The 17184-nt window shown below is 39.1% G+C and overlaps 1 protein-coding gene across 1 annotated transcript in view; it reads left to right on the top strand.

The window, feature by feature from the left end:
- Positions 1–416: 416 nt before the first annotated feature.
- Positions 417–17184, top strand: part of LOC127583394 (annexin A5-like) — a 38190-nt gene continuing 21422 nt past the window's right edge. Inside the window, exons 1-8 of the mRNA XM_052039339.1 lie at positions 417–544; positions 758–784; positions 2342–2426; positions 5433–5527; positions 6473–6586; positions 14244–14334; positions 15004–15083; positions 16201–16257. Of these exons, the coding sequence (XP_051895299.1) occupies positions 767–784; positions 2342–2426; positions 5433–5527; positions 6473–6586; positions 14244–14334; positions 15004–15083; positions 16201–16257 (540 nt within the window). The 5' untranslated portion in view covers positions 417–544; positions 758–766. The remainder of the gene's footprint in view (positions 545–757; positions 785–2341; positions 2427–5432; positions 5528–6472; positions 6587–14243; positions 14335–15003; positions 15084–16200; positions 16258–17184) is intronic.

Raw genomic sequence — 17184 nt, 5'->3', positions numbered from 1 at the left:
CAGATCAGTTGGTTGGAGGCTATGACTTGGCCAATGATTGGGGTTTAGGAGATCAGGGCTTGGGACTTGGGCAATTGTGGGGCCAACAGCGGATGGTCATGTTGGTGGTCTGGAGATCAGGAACTGATGGGTGAATTGGTGCAGTGAGGGGCAAGTGCATGGCATAGAAGTCTACAACATTTGCCAACAATGAATATCTGTCGAGTAGATATCTAGAGCTGTAAACAAAGTAATGATTTTCCACGTTCTGAAACGGTTAGATTCTCATGTATAAACAGAACCAGTCCTTCATCCTTTTGGTCAACTGTTTACTTACATAATGCTTTGAGTGGAAGCTCAGAACGAACTCCAGCGGTGTTACAACTCGAACAGGATTGAACTGCAATTCCCAGCATTCAGTGTTTCCGACACGGGGTGCGGTTGCTGTCGACTTTGGAAAGTGTGAGTTCATCGGTCTAGTGCGTTTTCTTTACTTGAGCCGTGTCTGTGTGGAACTGAGAGGGCTTTCAGCAGCGGGAGGCGACGAGGCAAATCTCCAGTATAAGTATGTTGGCTACTTCTTGGGGCGGGGTAGTGGAAAATATATTTCTGCATCGTTTTAAAAAGTAAATTGAAAATTGTCTAGATTAAAATTTGATTGCACATTTTAATCAAAACACTTAAATGATGACACAGAAGAAACTTTGGAGTGACATTTTACAAACTTTACTTCTATGATTACTTCACAAAATTGTTTTTTTTATTTTGTTTTGACCAGACTGGAAAAATGGCATCGAAAGGAAGGGTAAGTCATTCTTTAAAACAAAAACAAACTATAAAATGCTGCCTTTTTGTACGGTATAATTAAATTTAGTAACTTCTAACTGTACTTATGACGTTGGTAGCTTCTCAAAACCGCTCCTATAGGTTTACTTTCAGTAAAATCAGATTGACTACTCAAAGTCATGTGAGACAAAGTCAGACTTTAATTTTCCAGTGAGTACTTTGTTAAACTGAATTGCTTTTTATAAAAATGAATTGCAATGTTGAACTGATTCCAAATTCTTTGGGGAAAAAGTCATAAACTTTCGAAAGAAAGAGGCTGAAAACTCACTGGCTTTATAAAATTAAATTTCTTTGTGCCTCAGCCTTCCACCACCAACAACCCACCTACATTTTAAAACATACATGTTTTTGTTCTTTGATTCTCTATCCTCCTCCCATTCTGATCTGTTGGTCTGTGGTTCACCCCACTTTCATAATGAGGCACAACGCAAACTTGAGAAGCACCTCATCTTCCATTTGTGCACGTTGCAGCCTTCTGGAAGATTTTATAATCTGTAATTTGGTTTGTCTGTCAGTATCAGAACTGGTCTTGTCCACTTTCAGTCATCCATCTGTGATATTGGCTTGGTTTTTCTCTCTCTGTTGACACACCCTGATCTCCTGGGAATGTTCAACACCCTACTTTTTTTTTAACCACTTTACACTCCTTTATTTTATATTTTTATATATATATATATATATATTTACTATCACTCTCTATCTGCTGCCGTTAACCCACCGACCACCAGTTAACTCCACGGTAACTCTGGCCTCGCCCTGTCATAAATAATCCCTTTATCCCTCCCCACTGCCCATCTTCCTTGTAATTTAAAACTAATGCTGTTTTCTCCTTTCCATTTCTTTGATCTGAAATGTTAACTATTTCTCTTTCCACAAGCTGGCCTGCTGAGTATTTCTGGCACTTTCTGCTTTTATTTTGGATGTCCAGCATTTTTTGACATGCATATTTTTCTTGCCCTAATTAGGCAATGTTGTATTTCTCCCTTTTTAAAATGGTTAAATAGCTCAAACTTGATTTTAATTTGGATGTAGTTTGATATTTGCATGTGCATCAGAAGTTGTATGTGTACGTTAAACAAATAAGTAATATAGAAAGATACCACATCGCTGCTGCTTTGTGGTTGATCAGAATGTTGGGGAAGCAGATTGTGGATACATGTGACCAATAAATTGAGATTATAGTGGTGTGTTTGAGTGGCTGAAGCAGAAATTCACCAGAGCAAGAAGGTTGTTCTGTGTTTGGTTTCTAAAGTATTTGTATATTTTAGCAGTATGGTATTGAAGGACTGCTGTTGCATATTGGCAAACTGATCCAATTAAATGAAATTATGCCCTTGTCCTGTAGTGCTACTCATTCCTATTTCATTAGCTTTATCATTGTGGTGGTGGTTAATCTATAATATAAAAAAATTTGTCTTTCGAGGCACTGAAGAACAAAAACGTGTTTTCTGGTAATCTTTTCGTTAATAGTTGACATTTTTTCTGGTAACTGGTTTTTTTCCATTATACCATGCAGGCTTTACGAGGAGTTATTAAAGACTACCCAAACTTTGATGCAAATCATGATGCAGAGCTGCTTCGAAAAGCAATGAAAGGACTGGGTAAATACTCAAAATATATAAATTCTGGACAATGATCTTCTGTAATCTTGTCATCATTCATGGGCTGAGAAATTTTAAAATTCAGTCATGACGTGGGTATCATTGGGGAGATGGTGTTTATTGCCCATTGCTAATTGCCCTTCAGAAGGTAGTAGTGAGTGACCTTCTTGAACTGCTGCAGTCTGTCTGGAGAAAGTACTCTATTGTGTGGGGAGCTGTTGGATTTAGTCCCAGTGATGAAAGAATGATGATGTTATAAAGTCAAGGTAGTGTATGACAAAGTGAAATCTAGGGGTGGTAGTGTGTTCAAGCCTATGCAGTTCTGTTATGTTCAGTGGTTGGGGTTCCAAATTTGAGATGGTGTTGAAGAAGACTTGCAAGTAAGTTTAGTCCATTTTGTAGATGCTGAACACAGCAACAACGATGGTGGAGTGACTACATGTTTAGGGTGGTGGATGGGGTGCCAATTGGGAGAGCTGTTTTATCCTACATGGTGTTGAAGCTGCACTCGTTCAACCAGAGGGAGAGTGCTGTATTACACTCCTGACTTGTGCCTTGTGGATGGTGGAAAGACCAAGGAGTCAGGAGGTGAGCCACTTGCTGCAGGATATACAGCTTCTTACCTGCTCTTTTAGCCACGATACTTGTAGTTGGTGATGTTAAGTTTGTTTTATAATGCATGTAAAGAAGACATTTATAAGCACTTGATTGTCCATTTGTCTCCACGCAGTTGCCCTCTCTTTAGTGACTAAAATTCATGCTTGTTTGGTTGATCATCAGAACTCGGGCTGTATATTGCCTATTGTATCTTGGCATTCAAGATACTTGCCAATGTATTGCAACCTAGAATGGTTATGCTCAACGTTGGGATAGGAAGTGGGTTGCATATGATAACATTGCATCTTGGAAATGTCACAAAATTTACACTTTTCTGTAACCTTGTCATCATTCATCAATACTTTGAAGTTCATTGCCCTTCATGCATGCATGGGAAATCATTTTGTAAGTGCCCTAAATTTTAATGAGAATAATGAATTGTTCTGTTTAGGTGGTGGTTGAAGGAGGAGTATTAACTTCTACTTTTGTCTCCAGTGCATCTGTTCTGCCCATACCAGTTTCCACAGCAGTGTTTCCAATATGCCTTTCTGGATTTTTGCTTGGATTTCTGCTCTCACCCCCTTTCCTACCCAGAACAAGGATAAAATTCTCATTTGTCCTTCAGTTCCACACCCCCAGCTTCCATATTCAATGAATCATCCAATCATTTCTGCCATTCCATTGGGATGCCACCACCAGACCCATTTTCTCCTTCCCTTCCCTTTGAGCATTCTGAAAGGACTGTTCTCTTCAGGACACTCTAGTTTACTCTCTCATCTTCATCAACGTCCACTTGCCTTGTAATAGTACTTCCCTATGCACCTACAGGAGAGGCAATGCCTGGCCTTTTTGTCTCCTTCTGCTGTACAGAGACCCAGATATTCATTTTGGGTGAAGCAGCGATTTACCTGTACTTCCAGTTTAGTACATCGCATTCTGTGCTGATGATTCATGTTTTCCTCTACATTGGGAGACAACAGGGCAGAGATTGGGTGATTGCTTCATAGAACTCCTCTGTTCAATCTACCGAGATGACCCTTTCCTTGTCACTTTAATTCTTTGTTCCACCACCATTCTGACTTCTGCCTTGAGCTCTTGCTCTGTTTGAATTAAGATTGTAAATTCAAGGAACAGCATCTTGCCCACTGAATATGCATGTTGTAGCCTTCCCAATACAATGTATGAATTAGCAGCTATAGTAAAGTGCTTGGGCCTGCTCCACTATTCAACACAATCATGGCTAATCTGATTTGTAATCTCAACTCTGCATTCCTGCCTACCCCCTATAATCTTTTACCCCCCTGTTTTAACAAGAATCCATCTTCCTCTGCCCTAAAAATATTCAGAAATTTTGCTTCCACTGCTCCAAAGACGCACAACCTACAAGAAGAAAAAAAATTCTCACCTCCTAGTTTAAATTGGTGAGTTTTTATTTCCAAACCATGACCCCTAGTTCTTGATTTTTCTCATAAGCAAAAACAACTTTTCCACATCAGCCTGTCAAGACTCCTCAGGACTTTTTATGTTTCAGCCAAGTCCCCTCTCATTCTTCTAAACTCCAGTGGATACAACTTTACCTATCCAATTTTTTCTCTTAAGACAAACTGCTTAACCCTGGCAATGGTTTTCCTTTTCACTGACTTTTCTTTGTTTGCTTCAAAGAAAACAATTTATAACTTTTAACTTTTCCCTTTCGTAAGGTCTCCAACCTGAAATGTTAATTCTGTTTATCTCTTCATTGATACTTCTTAATCTGCTGAACATTTAGCATGTATTTTTTTTTAGTTTTTTTAAAATGTAATTGATAGCAGTTTGACAATGCAGCACTCCCTCATTCTGGACTGGAGCATCAATCTTGAATGTATACTAACTCTACAAAGTTTAGTCTTCTTCTAAAATAAGGCTGTAATATCCCACAAGCTAAATTCCACTTCCAAATCAAACCACAGTGGGAAAAGACATCTTAATTGCTCTGACAGAGCTCTATATGGGTGTGGTATCCTAATCCATTTTTATAGATTTTTATTTTGTGTAGTGGATGAAGATTTATATACTTGGAAAAATTAAACTTTCCTTGTCATTAATTCTTACTATATGCTGTGAAGACAGAGTTATCAGGAAAAAGGTTTCCAACTGCACCAAGTTGTGATGTATTCAGTTTTATGCATTGAACTTGGAAACATTTTACTTTTCTTGGAGTGATATGGAGGATATTTAACAGAGTGACCAGGGCTTCAGCAATTAAGGGGATAGATTGGGTAAACCAGGCTTTTATTCCGTTAACTTCGTGAAATTGTGAATGTTCTAATCATGGTTTTAAAATAATAGAAGTACTTCACAGTTTTTATGATTTGTGTTTGTGCCTAATGCATATGACTCTCAGGCTTCTGGTTTTCTTGTATCCTTTAGGTACTGATGAAAGTGCCATTATTTCCATCTTAACTACCAGGAGCAGCAATCAGCGTATAAAAATCTCTCTTCAATACAAAACTCTTTTTGGCAGGGTAGGAAAATATTTATGTGCATGTTTCATTGTGCTGTTGAACTTGGTTTAGTGGATTTCAATGGAAAATTGGAGTTGTTGGACAAAAAGAAACATTAAGGTCCATCTAGTTCTCCTTTTACCATTTTGCTGTTGTGTGATAGAGCAAGAATGAAGATGCTGACAATCTTTCTCCATCAGTGTGATTACAGCAGTCCTAATACAAAAGGCAGATATTCCTTGATGGTAGAAATCATTGTGAGCTGAGGTCCAAGGTCCTCCTGCAAACTGCAAAATTCTTCATATACTGTATATGACTTGCTGTTTTATGATCGTAAGTTGTTGCTGCCACCAAATTGCCGTGAATTCCAATTGACCACTGAATTAATGAAGGGAGTTATGATACCCAACAAAGAGTGGGGGTGGGATAGGTGTTAAATTCTGAGGGAGGAAAAATTTGAAACTTGTGTCCAATCTTTGCAAACCCATCTGTTTAGCCAGTGTCGGTGAGTTGCAGGTTCTGGAGAGGGAGTTAAGTAACGTAAATATGCTAATAAGTTGCAAGTCCCTTTGCTAGGTGGGGGGGGGTGCGGGTGGGGGGGGGGAGAGAAAGAAGCAGCAATTCTTAAAAATAAGAATTCAGAGCACTATTCCTGTGATTAAGAGCTTAACATGTATTTGTTTCTTTCTTTACAAGTGCATCGTGTTAGTGATTAGCTAGAATATTGTTGGATCCAAAGTTTTGTTATCTTTGTTAATAATAATCTATTTGTCCTGAGTTCTTGTGTTAATCATTTTGAAGCATGACTTGTATCCATTCTGAAAGTGATTTCCAGATTTTTATTCTGTTGCTGTTGGAATGTATTGGATTGAAGCTGAGACTATGTAACTGTATTTACTTTTGAATCTTTATGGAGACTTTATTTTAAAAGAATACACTGTGTGCTAACAACCTTGTGTCCAACAGGATCTCATTGAGGATCTAAAATCTGAGTTGGGTGGGAAGTTTGAAAAAGTGATTGTTGGGCTTATGAAGACTCCTCTCCAGTATGACGTCTCTGAATTGCACAATGCAATTAAGGTAATTTGGTGGATGGATTACTTTGGTTTGCTCAATTTTGATTTGTGTGGTGAACTTGTTATGTAGCAGAGGTATAAAGTATTCAATCCCGAGAAAGGAAAGTTCATGGCAATCTTATTGATTCCATTTTTAATAATGATTAAGATTCCAATGGGACATGATTTCTAAAAGACCCTATTCAATAATTTAGGAACACTGCTGCTGATTTCACTCTCATATTTTTGCTTTTTATAGCACTAGTGGATCAGGAGAAGCCAGGTGATTGCAGATTTTCTGTCCTCCCTGTAACACATTACTTCAGTTGCCAAGTGTGTTCAGCCTCAGCAGTCTGTGTTGCTTTTATTGGTCCTGTTCCAACTCCCGATTACCTTGTGTTCTATGTGAATGTGTTAACTCTGAACTGAAGAGTCACAAAGGCGTGTGCTTGGATTTAACAATTTGCACAGTAGCACAGACTGACCAGAACCAATCGGGTTGCTCAAATGGCATCAGGACCCATTGTTTTGGGTGCTTTCCACAGGCCACACTGTTCTTTCTTTTTCAATCTTTTTATTAGTTTTCAAATTAATACAGATTAATATATCAATGTTTATACATGTAATACAAAGAGATCAGGAGAACAATCATGACATGGATAATCATAAAGAACTATAGAATATAAAAAAAAATCTGTAGATCCAATGATCTGTTAGTGAATGAATATAATATAAAAGAAAAAGATTTGTTATAAAATATAAAAAAAGAAAAAAAAAACAATAAGAAAAATTATAAACAATATATCAAACCAAACTAAGCTAAAGAAAAAAAAATTAAAAAAAACAAAAAAAAACTGGACTAAAATTTCTCAATAGAAACAGAGCAATATTATGTCATCAGCTCCGTTCCTCTAAATTGAAAGGTTATTATAAGGGGATCTATATCATGTGAAAATATTGAATAAATGGACTCCAAACATCCTCAAATTTAAGCGAAGGATCAACAGTACCACTCCTAATTTTTTCCAAGTTTAAACATGATATAGTTTAGGCCACACTGTTCTAAGTGTCATGTTTCTAACTTGGTCCTGATTTAAAAGAGAAATTACAGTGCATGAGATGGCCATTCAAACTTCTTGCCTTATACTTAACCCTGTCCCCATAACATTATGTCTCTATTTACTGCAAAAGCCTTATGAAGTGTCTCCTGGTTTAATAACTTCGCTTTCAAGAAGCTTCTTTCTGTATTCCCTCATAACCTTTTCAGTGATAGATCTCAGTCTTTGTCTCCACATGTCCATGAGTAGAAACAGTATTTTACTGTTTGTTCAGAGTAGTGTTGCCAAGTTTCACTCAGCCCTCTGGTAGCTGCTGCTTTTCCGTTTGTTGCTCCTACTTGTGTACTGGTGCTATCCACAGATTGACAGCTAATGCACATCCCATTCTTCATTTTCCCTTGTCCAAGCTCCGATACCCTGAACCTCAGTCTCTCTATTCCCTTTGTAATTTGAAACTGAACTTATTACTGAGTTAATTGGATTTAGTCCAGCAGCAATACATTATGTAGTTCTATAAGTTTAGTATATTGACTACACATGGTTTTTATTTTTAAGAATTAGAAAAACAATATCCCCTTTACTGCTTCCTTCATGAAGTTTCTGGGTGTGCACAGATTTTCTGCTTGTTTCTCAGTCATCAAGCAATCATCTTAAAAGATATCTTTGATGTTTTAAGGAGAGTTAAAATTGCCGTTACTGCTGTGATTCAGCATGCACAGCTGTGCAGTCCACGTGGCAGGAAGGAAACAGAGCCCGAGCCCAGAATTTGAGCTGAACTACAATACTGTCAACTAGTAGAGACAGTCTTTCACTATTAACTCTGAATTTAAATAGAGTTGCCCACTATAAAAAAATATTTTATTTGAAAACTTACAGTAGTAATAGCTTGCAGTTTGCAACTAGTGTTTTCTAGAAGTGCCATTAGACAAAAACTTGTTTACAAGTCAAAGATGGAACTAGACGTACAGGCTATGAAATCCCCTACCTAAAATAACAACTCCTTCAGAGGTTGGAGGGCAGATGGCTGCCAGTGAAAATGAGGATCATTGTGTTAGAGTTGAGGAATGTGTCTAGAAGTTGTAAGGTGCATGCTAAGAGATGTTAAAATGCCCATTCGAGGTGTGCCAACATGCATTGTTTTCATGGACCCACTGCTGGGGATTTCCGGTATAATGTGTACAGCTGAACAGGCTTTGCAGCAGGCAAGGCCTCTCCAGTGGACAAAGGACATGAGGTAAACCTGGGCTTGGGTCACATGGTAGGGAGATACTTCTCTGCATATTTCAATGCAGAGAATTCAAAGACAATTTCACAGTTGCAGTTAGTCCCTTTTCATTGTAATTATTTGTTATCAGCATTCAAAAATGTGGTGCAGTGCAATTTCTGGGCAGCAGTGTTTTAGGGGATTGTAAGGTGGCAGATGGAGTCACTGGGCATGGAAACAGGCCCTTCGGCCAATCTTGTCCATGCCAACAAAGATGCCCATCTAAGCTACTCCTATTTGCCTGCATTTGACCCATATCCCTCTAAACCTTTCTTATCCACGTACCTATCCGAATGTTATTGTACCTGCCTCAACCACTTTATCTGGCAGCTCATTCCATATATGTACCACCTTCTGCATGGAAAAAGTTGCCCCTTGGGTTCCTATTAAATCTTTCCCCTCTCACCTTAAACCCATGTCCTCTAGTTCTTGATTCCCCAACCCTGGGAAAAAGACCATGCATTCACCCAATCTATGCCCCTTGTGATTTTATACACCTCTATAACATCACCCATCAGTCTCCTACACTTCAAGGAATGAAGTCCTAGCTTCTCCCTATAAGCCATTACCTCAGGTTCTGGCAACATCCTCTTAAATCTTTTCTGCACTCTTTCCAGTTTGATGGCACCTTTCCTATAGCAAGGTGACCAAAAGTGAACACAATACACCAACGTCTTGTACAACTGCAACATAAAATCCCAGCTTCTATTCTTAGTGTCCTGACTGATGAAGGCCAGCATGCCAAAAGCCGTCTTCGGCACCCTGCCTACCTGTGATGCCACTTTCAGGGAACTATGTACTTGTACTCCTAGGTCCCTCCGTTAGATATTAGTAAGGGAGTAGCTAGGCCATAAAAAGACTTAACTAGGAGGAAAAGAATTTTAAAACTGAGGTAATGGTGGACAAGGATCTGGTGCAGGTCATTGATCATGTGGACAGAAATGAATTAGGATACAATTTTGGATGCTCTCTGGGGGAAGGAGTGCAGAATGTGGAAGACCGGAGGCCAACTAGGAGGGTGGTGTTGTGGTTAAACCTGGAGATAACAAAAGCATTGATGAAAATTTTGGCAGCATATGTGCAGATAGTAAACGATTTTGGTCTAAATGTTGATTTGATGTCATCTAGATGTTATGGTGTGACTTGATACCTTGCAAGATGCAATCTGAGCATAAACTGGAAAAAAAACTTTCCTTGCAAAAATAAGTTGAATAAGTGATATGGTTTTGGTTTGCTATGATATTTGGTGATCTTGGTGCTTTTCATAGAATAGTTTTATGCATTTTGTTGCCACCAGATCTAAGTAAACAGGTGGGGATTTGGTTTAATGTCCAAGAAAGCTTGACATAAAATATGATGACCCTGCTAAATAAAATCCCTGGTTTCTGAGTAAATGCACCATTTCAAAATTAAAATTCATCCATCCACCGATGAGTATTTGGAGTAAACATTCAACATCCAAATACTGCAGAAATGGGTGATCTGAAACAAAAACAAAAAATAGTGGAAATATTCCAGCCCTGATGAAGGGTTATTGACCTGAAGCTTTAACTCTGTCTCTCCACGGGTGCCCTGACCTGCTGAAAATTTCCAGCATTTTCTGTCCTTATCAAGAACAAATAAGAGAAGATAATCTTTATTAGTCACATGTACATCGAAACACAGTGAAATACATCTTTTTGCGTAGTGTTCTGGGGGCAGCCCACAAGTGTCGCCACGCTTCCGGCGCCAACATAACACGCCTACAACTTCCTAACCTGTACATCTTTGGAATGTGGGAGGAAACCGGAGCACCCGGAGGAAACCCACGCAGACATAGGGAGAACGTACAAACTCCTTATAGACGGTGGCCGGATTTGAACCTGGGTCGCTGGCGCTGTAATAGCGTTATGCTAACCGCTACACTACCATGCGTGTCCCAATACTGTTTACTTGAATGTTGCAATACAAGTTGTGTCTGCAGCAAGTGCAACCAATTACCCAAGCTGCAAATTAAAGTGATTCAGTCAGTCTGGCAATTTTTAAATGCATGTTAATTTAGGTATTTATTTAGTAAACTCTGTAATCTTCTTCTCTCCCAAAAAATTTCATAACGAATGAAGTACTTTTAAGATGCAAGTGCTGTTGAATGCAGAAAACGGCTGAAATCTGTAAATAAAATCCTGAAAACTGCAAGAGGTAAATGACCGAATAGTTGCTCAGAAATTGGAAGTTGACCACCTTTCTTTACGTACTCCTGTGTAGTGTGCCAGTGGCAAGTTGAATAACCTTCAACAAACAAAAATCATGGAATTGGTTTTTTTATTAACACTGGTTAATAAATTGTCGGTGGTTTTAGCCCTGAATCGTGTGAAACCTCTACCTTCAGGTTTATTGATGGCAGCTACCATGTCATTGGCACATTGGCTGTGGATGAGATCTTGGTGCATTCTTTCTGCCTGCCCCAGCTCTGAAGCACACAGGGCTGCTATGAAGGTGAAAGGGATCATGGTGTGCTACCGCATGGCTGGGAAACACCCCACCAAGCTTATGCAGCCTGATTCCCATCTACCCACCCCACCATGCTATGAGTGGCTTTAAGCCATTGTGGGCAGAAAAATGGGCCAGTGATCACTCTATGCAAGTCCCAAGCAATTTTAAAGGGTAGGCAGAATGCAATTGGTGGGGGGAGCTCCAGAGAATTATCTAATTTGCTGGCCTTGAGTGAGACTGGGAAATACTGTACACAAGACATTGAAGTAGCATGCACACCCTGAACCCATTACAATGTGTCCCTCATTCATAGTTATTTGTCAATAAAGTTTGTGAGTTTCCCATAAAGTTCCTACTTCTACCAGCAGAGCTGGACAGATGTCCGTCATACTGAGCAGAATTGTGCTATGTCCAAGAACACTCAGCTCAATGCCATCCAGGACAAAGTGGCCCACATGATTGGCAGCCCATCTAACGCTAAGCATACATTCCCTCCACACAGCTGTAGTGTGTGCTGCTATAAACTGCACAACAGTTGCTTGTTTTTGTACTCTGAAAACACTTTCCAAACCTATGACCTTCTACACTAAGAAGGGCAATGAGAATGGGCACATGGGTACACTACCAGTGGCAGGTTCCCTTCCAAGTTGTACACCTTCTTTGCTTTGAAATATATTGCCACTCTTTCATTGTCACTGGGTCTAAATCTTGGAAATCCCTACTCAACTGCATTGTGGGAGTACGTTCATCAGAAGGACTGCAGCAGTTCATTAAGATAACTCCCCATCACTACCTGATTAGTATGAGGAAGCACAGATGTAAAGTTTAAAAATTGAGGATGTATTTATTAAAGCATGGGATGTATGAGGAAGGGTTGATGGTTGGACTTTCCATTGTTGGTGATGGTTATTGCCTGGTATACTTGTGGCATGTGACTTTACATTTATCAGCCCATACTTGAATGTTGTCCAAGTCCTGTTGTAAACAGGTGTGTATTGCTTCATTTGTTGGGGAGTGAATTTTGCAGTTTTCATACCTTGTGATGGAAAGATCATTGATACAGCAGCTGAAGATGGTTGTGCTGAGGACGCTATCCTAAACAACTCCTGATAATTTCCTGGGTCTGGGATGACTGACCTCCAAAAGCTGCAACCAATTCCCTTTGTGTAGGGTATGACTTCAACCACTGAAGTGTTTTTTTTCCCTCGATTCCCACTGGCTTCAGATTTACCAGGGTGACTTGATTAAATGATGCCTTGATGTCAAGGGCAGTTACTCTCACTTTGCCTCTTGAATTTGGCTCTTTTGTTTATGTTTAAACCAAATCTGTGGTGAGGCTCAGTGATGAGTGGCCTTGTCAAAATCCAAACTGGTCATCAAATTATTGCCAAGTGCTGCTTGATGGCACTGTCAATCTTCCATCACATTGATGCTTGAGATTAGAATGACTGGGGGATAATTACTTGGATTAGATTTGTTGTGCTTTTTGTGAATAGCAAATTAAACTGGAGCAAATTGGCTAGAGAGACAACTTGTTCTAGAGTACAGGTCTTTAGAGGAAAATGGTTGGTCTTTGAGTGGTGGGACATTGATTCACCAGCTGAGGGATGAAAACAGGTGATAATTAGGAGATTTTGCTGCCCACATTTGACCTGATGCCATGAGATTTTTGAAGGTTTTGGAGTCAATGTTGAGGACCACCAAGGGTACTCCCTCCCACCTCTTCTGTTTACTGCTGTACTGCTGCCTTGGTGGGACTGTCCGTCCAGTTGGACGGGATATACCATGAGATAGTGAATGGGGTGGGGGGGTCTAGCACGTTTTCTATAGAAAATGGCTGTATCACGCTGTTGCTTGACTAGTTGGTGGGACAACTCCCTCCATTTAGATGCCTGTCCCTAGATGTTTGTGAGGAGGAATTGGAAGGTTGATTCGGCTACCATATTTGAATTTGGTGCTGGGTAGTCCATCTAGTTTTATCCTTATTCTGTTTTAACATTGTGGTTAAGTTGCAACTGAGTGGCTGGTCAGCTTTTTCAGAGGGCAGTTCACAGTCAAGAACATTGTCCTCCTGTCTGGAACCATGTAGGCCATTTCAAGAAAGGATGGCAGATTTCTGCCCTCGATGAACATGAGTGAATTCTGGACTCCTTTCTGGATTCTTAATCCAGGCTGCTGAGTTGCTAGTCCAATAATTTAACCACCGTGCCACCACCATATCAACAAGGCTTGTCTGCATGGAGAATAAGGATCAATTTGGCCTTGGTGAGCTTGACAAGTCCACTTCTGTTTTCTTGTAAGCTAGGTTGGAGAAGATAGGTTTTTAACAGAGCACATTCTTACAGGGGTCCCGTACTCGACTGATTCCAGTTACTTAAGAATAAATGTCCTAGAAATTCCTTTACACAACTCTTGATAGGGGAGAGAGCTGTTGTTGTGTGATTGAAAGTAGACAACCTGCATTAGAGCAATGTTATGCCCACTTCTAGGCTGTTTAATGCTCAGCAGGGAATTTGACCCTGACTATCTGGTGGGATTGTTGGTTGTGCTAGAAGACTTTTTTTTGCCAGTGTAATCCCCCTCCCACCCAAAATAATATTGCAAAACATATATTTTGATTTGTACATATTCTGCACCACTTTTGAAATGGCCGAATATGAAATGTTGTCTCTTGCACAACTTTGGAAAGTATGGTTATGTAAACATCGACTGTCACATAATTTTGTAGCTGACAACTATATGTACATCAAAACAATAATGGTTAAAGTTCTTTCTCAATGAGTTGGGCAAAACACAGAATTTAAGATTGAAACCCCTAAAACATGTAATTGGTGTATAGTTGTTCTGTTCTAAATTTGTTGATGGTTATTTGTTTTGTATCTTTGTAGGGTGCTGGAACTGATGAAAAATGCTTGATAGAAATTCTTGCCTCCAGAACCAACCAGGAACTTAAAGCAATCATTCAGGCTTATAAGGAAGGTATGGTCTTGTACCTCATTTAATATATATCAAATATATAGCAATATTCAGTGGTTGCTAAAGCAGATGAGACATCATTTGTTTGGAAAGCAAAAGATCTGAAATAAAAACACATATGCTGGAAATATTCAACAGGTCAGGCAGCATCTGTGGAGGGAGAAAATGAAGTAACATTTTAGATTGCTGACTTGAAGTTCTAATGGAAACTCTTTGACCTGAAATATTTAATGTACTATATTACTATATCTACTTGTTGCTAGATGAACTTGTGGGTATTGAAACTGCTTGAAACTGAAGTGGTAACTTGAGTGCTGTTAGATAACTTCTAAATTTTGCATTCTACTCCTCCTTTCACTTCAAGGTCTTCACACACTCCAGCTTTAAAAATGTTGTTTCAAAAAAAATAGGCATAGTCATTTTGGTGGAACGATTTAAAACTTATTACTAAATTTGCTTTTGATCCTTGCATTGTGGTATGGTGCATGTTATTAATTGAGGTACCAAATAAGATATTTTTGTTGGTTATATCTGTTGGCAGAAATACTTAATTTGTTCTGTGAGGTGGTTCCTTTTGGTAATGAAACCCAGATATTACTGTCTGTTTTAACTTGTGAACCACTAGAATAATTTTTAATCTTGGCCCTAACTACCTCTTTTAACATCTTTCAGAATATGGCAAAGATTTGGAAGAATGTATTATCAGTGACACTTCTGGACATTTCCAAAAGATTTTGGTGATTCTACTACAGGTAGAAATTTGGAAAAATAAACCTTGTATCAATATTTAGAATGCCAGACCCTTGGATTTATTGTAAACTTTAAAGTGCCATGTCTGTGGAAACAGTATTGCAGTTTTACCATTTAGTTTTGTTCACAAATTGCATCAACTTGAATTTAATGTGATAAAGCTCACAGGTACTTAATAGGAACATTATAAGAAAAAATCTGATACTGGTTATAAAAGGAAATATTGGGGCTGGGCTTGGTCACACAGAGAGGTATTAAGTTGTGTCTTAAAGAGTGAGGGGGAGAGTGAAGCATTATAGTTTAGAGGGGGGAAAATTGCTGAGATTAAGACCTGGGCAAATGAATGCATGGCCTTGAATGATGGAAGATTGAATAGGAGGCTAGGCTGTAAGAAAATGCATGGGAAGGGGTAAAATCAGGATGAGGAGTTCAAAATTAAGGTCTGGCTGTACTGGGAGCCAGTGGAGCTTAGAGAGTTTAGGATTGACATAGTGCAGGTTAGGAAATGGACTATTTGGTTGAGATAGAATGACCCTGTGAGCATTTCAGTAGTCTTCAAACAAAGGAATGGATGAGGGATTTAAGAGGAAATGAGCTGAAGTAGAAGCAGAAAGTGTTGATGTAAGAAAGGTAATAGAGGTGGAATGGCATTAAAGGTTTAGCCCAGAATAGTCTAGTTAGCCCTCGGATGATATTCAGGGGGAGGGACGAGCAATATGACAAAAGAACAGTTCATGGTGGCAAACAAACACAGTGTGTTTGGCTTTCCCAAAATTTAACTGGAGCAAATTTTTCTCATCTAGTATTGAATGCTGCTGAGCAGTGTGACGAACGGGGGACAGTTGGTGGTTGAGTGGTAGTATTGAGGTAGGATGGTGCAACATTAAATATTACTGTGCCATTATCAATTTGCAGCCTCACCAATTTGAGGGAGAATTACAGCTCATGGGGCTTGCTGTTAAATGCACACAGCAATTTTTGGCTAATGTCTTCTTCCCCTTCTGCTACCATTAGTGATGATAAAGTATTATCAGTCAGTTATAGGAATGTATTCCATGGTTATTTATTCAACTGTGGGAAGTGGCAAGACAATAAAAATTGACATTTCTTCCTCGTTAGGCCAGCAGAGATGAGAGCACAACATATGATGAAGCAACAGTTAAAAAAGATGCACAGGTCAGTGAAAGCATTTTTATAGTTGATTTTCCTTGAAACAAAAATTGCTTATAGACCTTAAATTATTTCTTTAAACTTATTTTTACATAATTTTGAGGCTGCTGTACAACTGCCTTTATCTCCATTGGTGACTGGACTTGATCTACTGAAGACAACGTTCTAAGCAATAATGACAAGCTGATGCCTGAATTGTTATGTAGTCCCATTCTCTTGCAATAGTACAGAAATAGTTTTTGTAGAACTTTACCTAATTTTAAACTGTTATCAACTATTCCATCCTTTGTGGGGGGGGGGGGGGGGGGGAAGAAGCATTGCTGATCAAATTTCAGAAGTAAGTGTACTGGCAGAGTGGGCAATTGTTGACGTGAGTGTGTGTGATTTACGTATAGCTGCTCTGTAGAGTAAGTAATGTAGCGTTGTGTTAAAAGTTGGAAAGAGGGATCCGATAGCCTCAATATCCATATTGCTGGAAGGGTTACTGTAGATGGAAACCCTGTGGTGGAGGAAAAGTAGAGAAGAGGCAGTTAGCATGAATTAATGGAAGCACTTCTGTTCACTGCACTTGGCTACTGATGATAAACTTAAATTGCATCTAAAAATAAGAGTTAGGTTACCAGATTAAGGCAGAAGAGACAAAAATTTGGGAGCAAGCTGTCAAAGTGCTTTGTATAGTAAAATCAGAATGACGAATTATCCATTACTAAATGTGTCATCTTTTTTAATTGAATTTATCAAGGACCATATTATATCACCTGTCTTTTGAGATCAGGAGAGGATGTTACTCCTTAGTCCAGTCCCCAGGTTCACCTGAAGTGGGAAATCATACAGGGTCCTATTAGTCTTTTGTATTTTCTAATGAAATTTAGAGGACAGACTCATCTGCAGCTGGTATACTTGCTGCCAGTGGTAAGGAGAGGCACTCTTATT

This window comes from Pristis pectinata, chromosome 2, assembly GCF_009764475.1.
Source record: "Pristis pectinata isolate sPriPec2 chromosome 2, sPriPec2.1.pri, whole genome shotgun sequence".
In the NCBI taxonomy this organism is placed as follows: domain Eukaryota; kingdom Metazoa; phylum Chordata; class Chondrichthyes; order Rhinopristiformes; family Pristidae; genus Pristis; species Pristis pectinata.
Note: the sequence above shows the minus strand (reverse complement) of the source record. Positions and strands in the feature narration are given on the sequence as shown.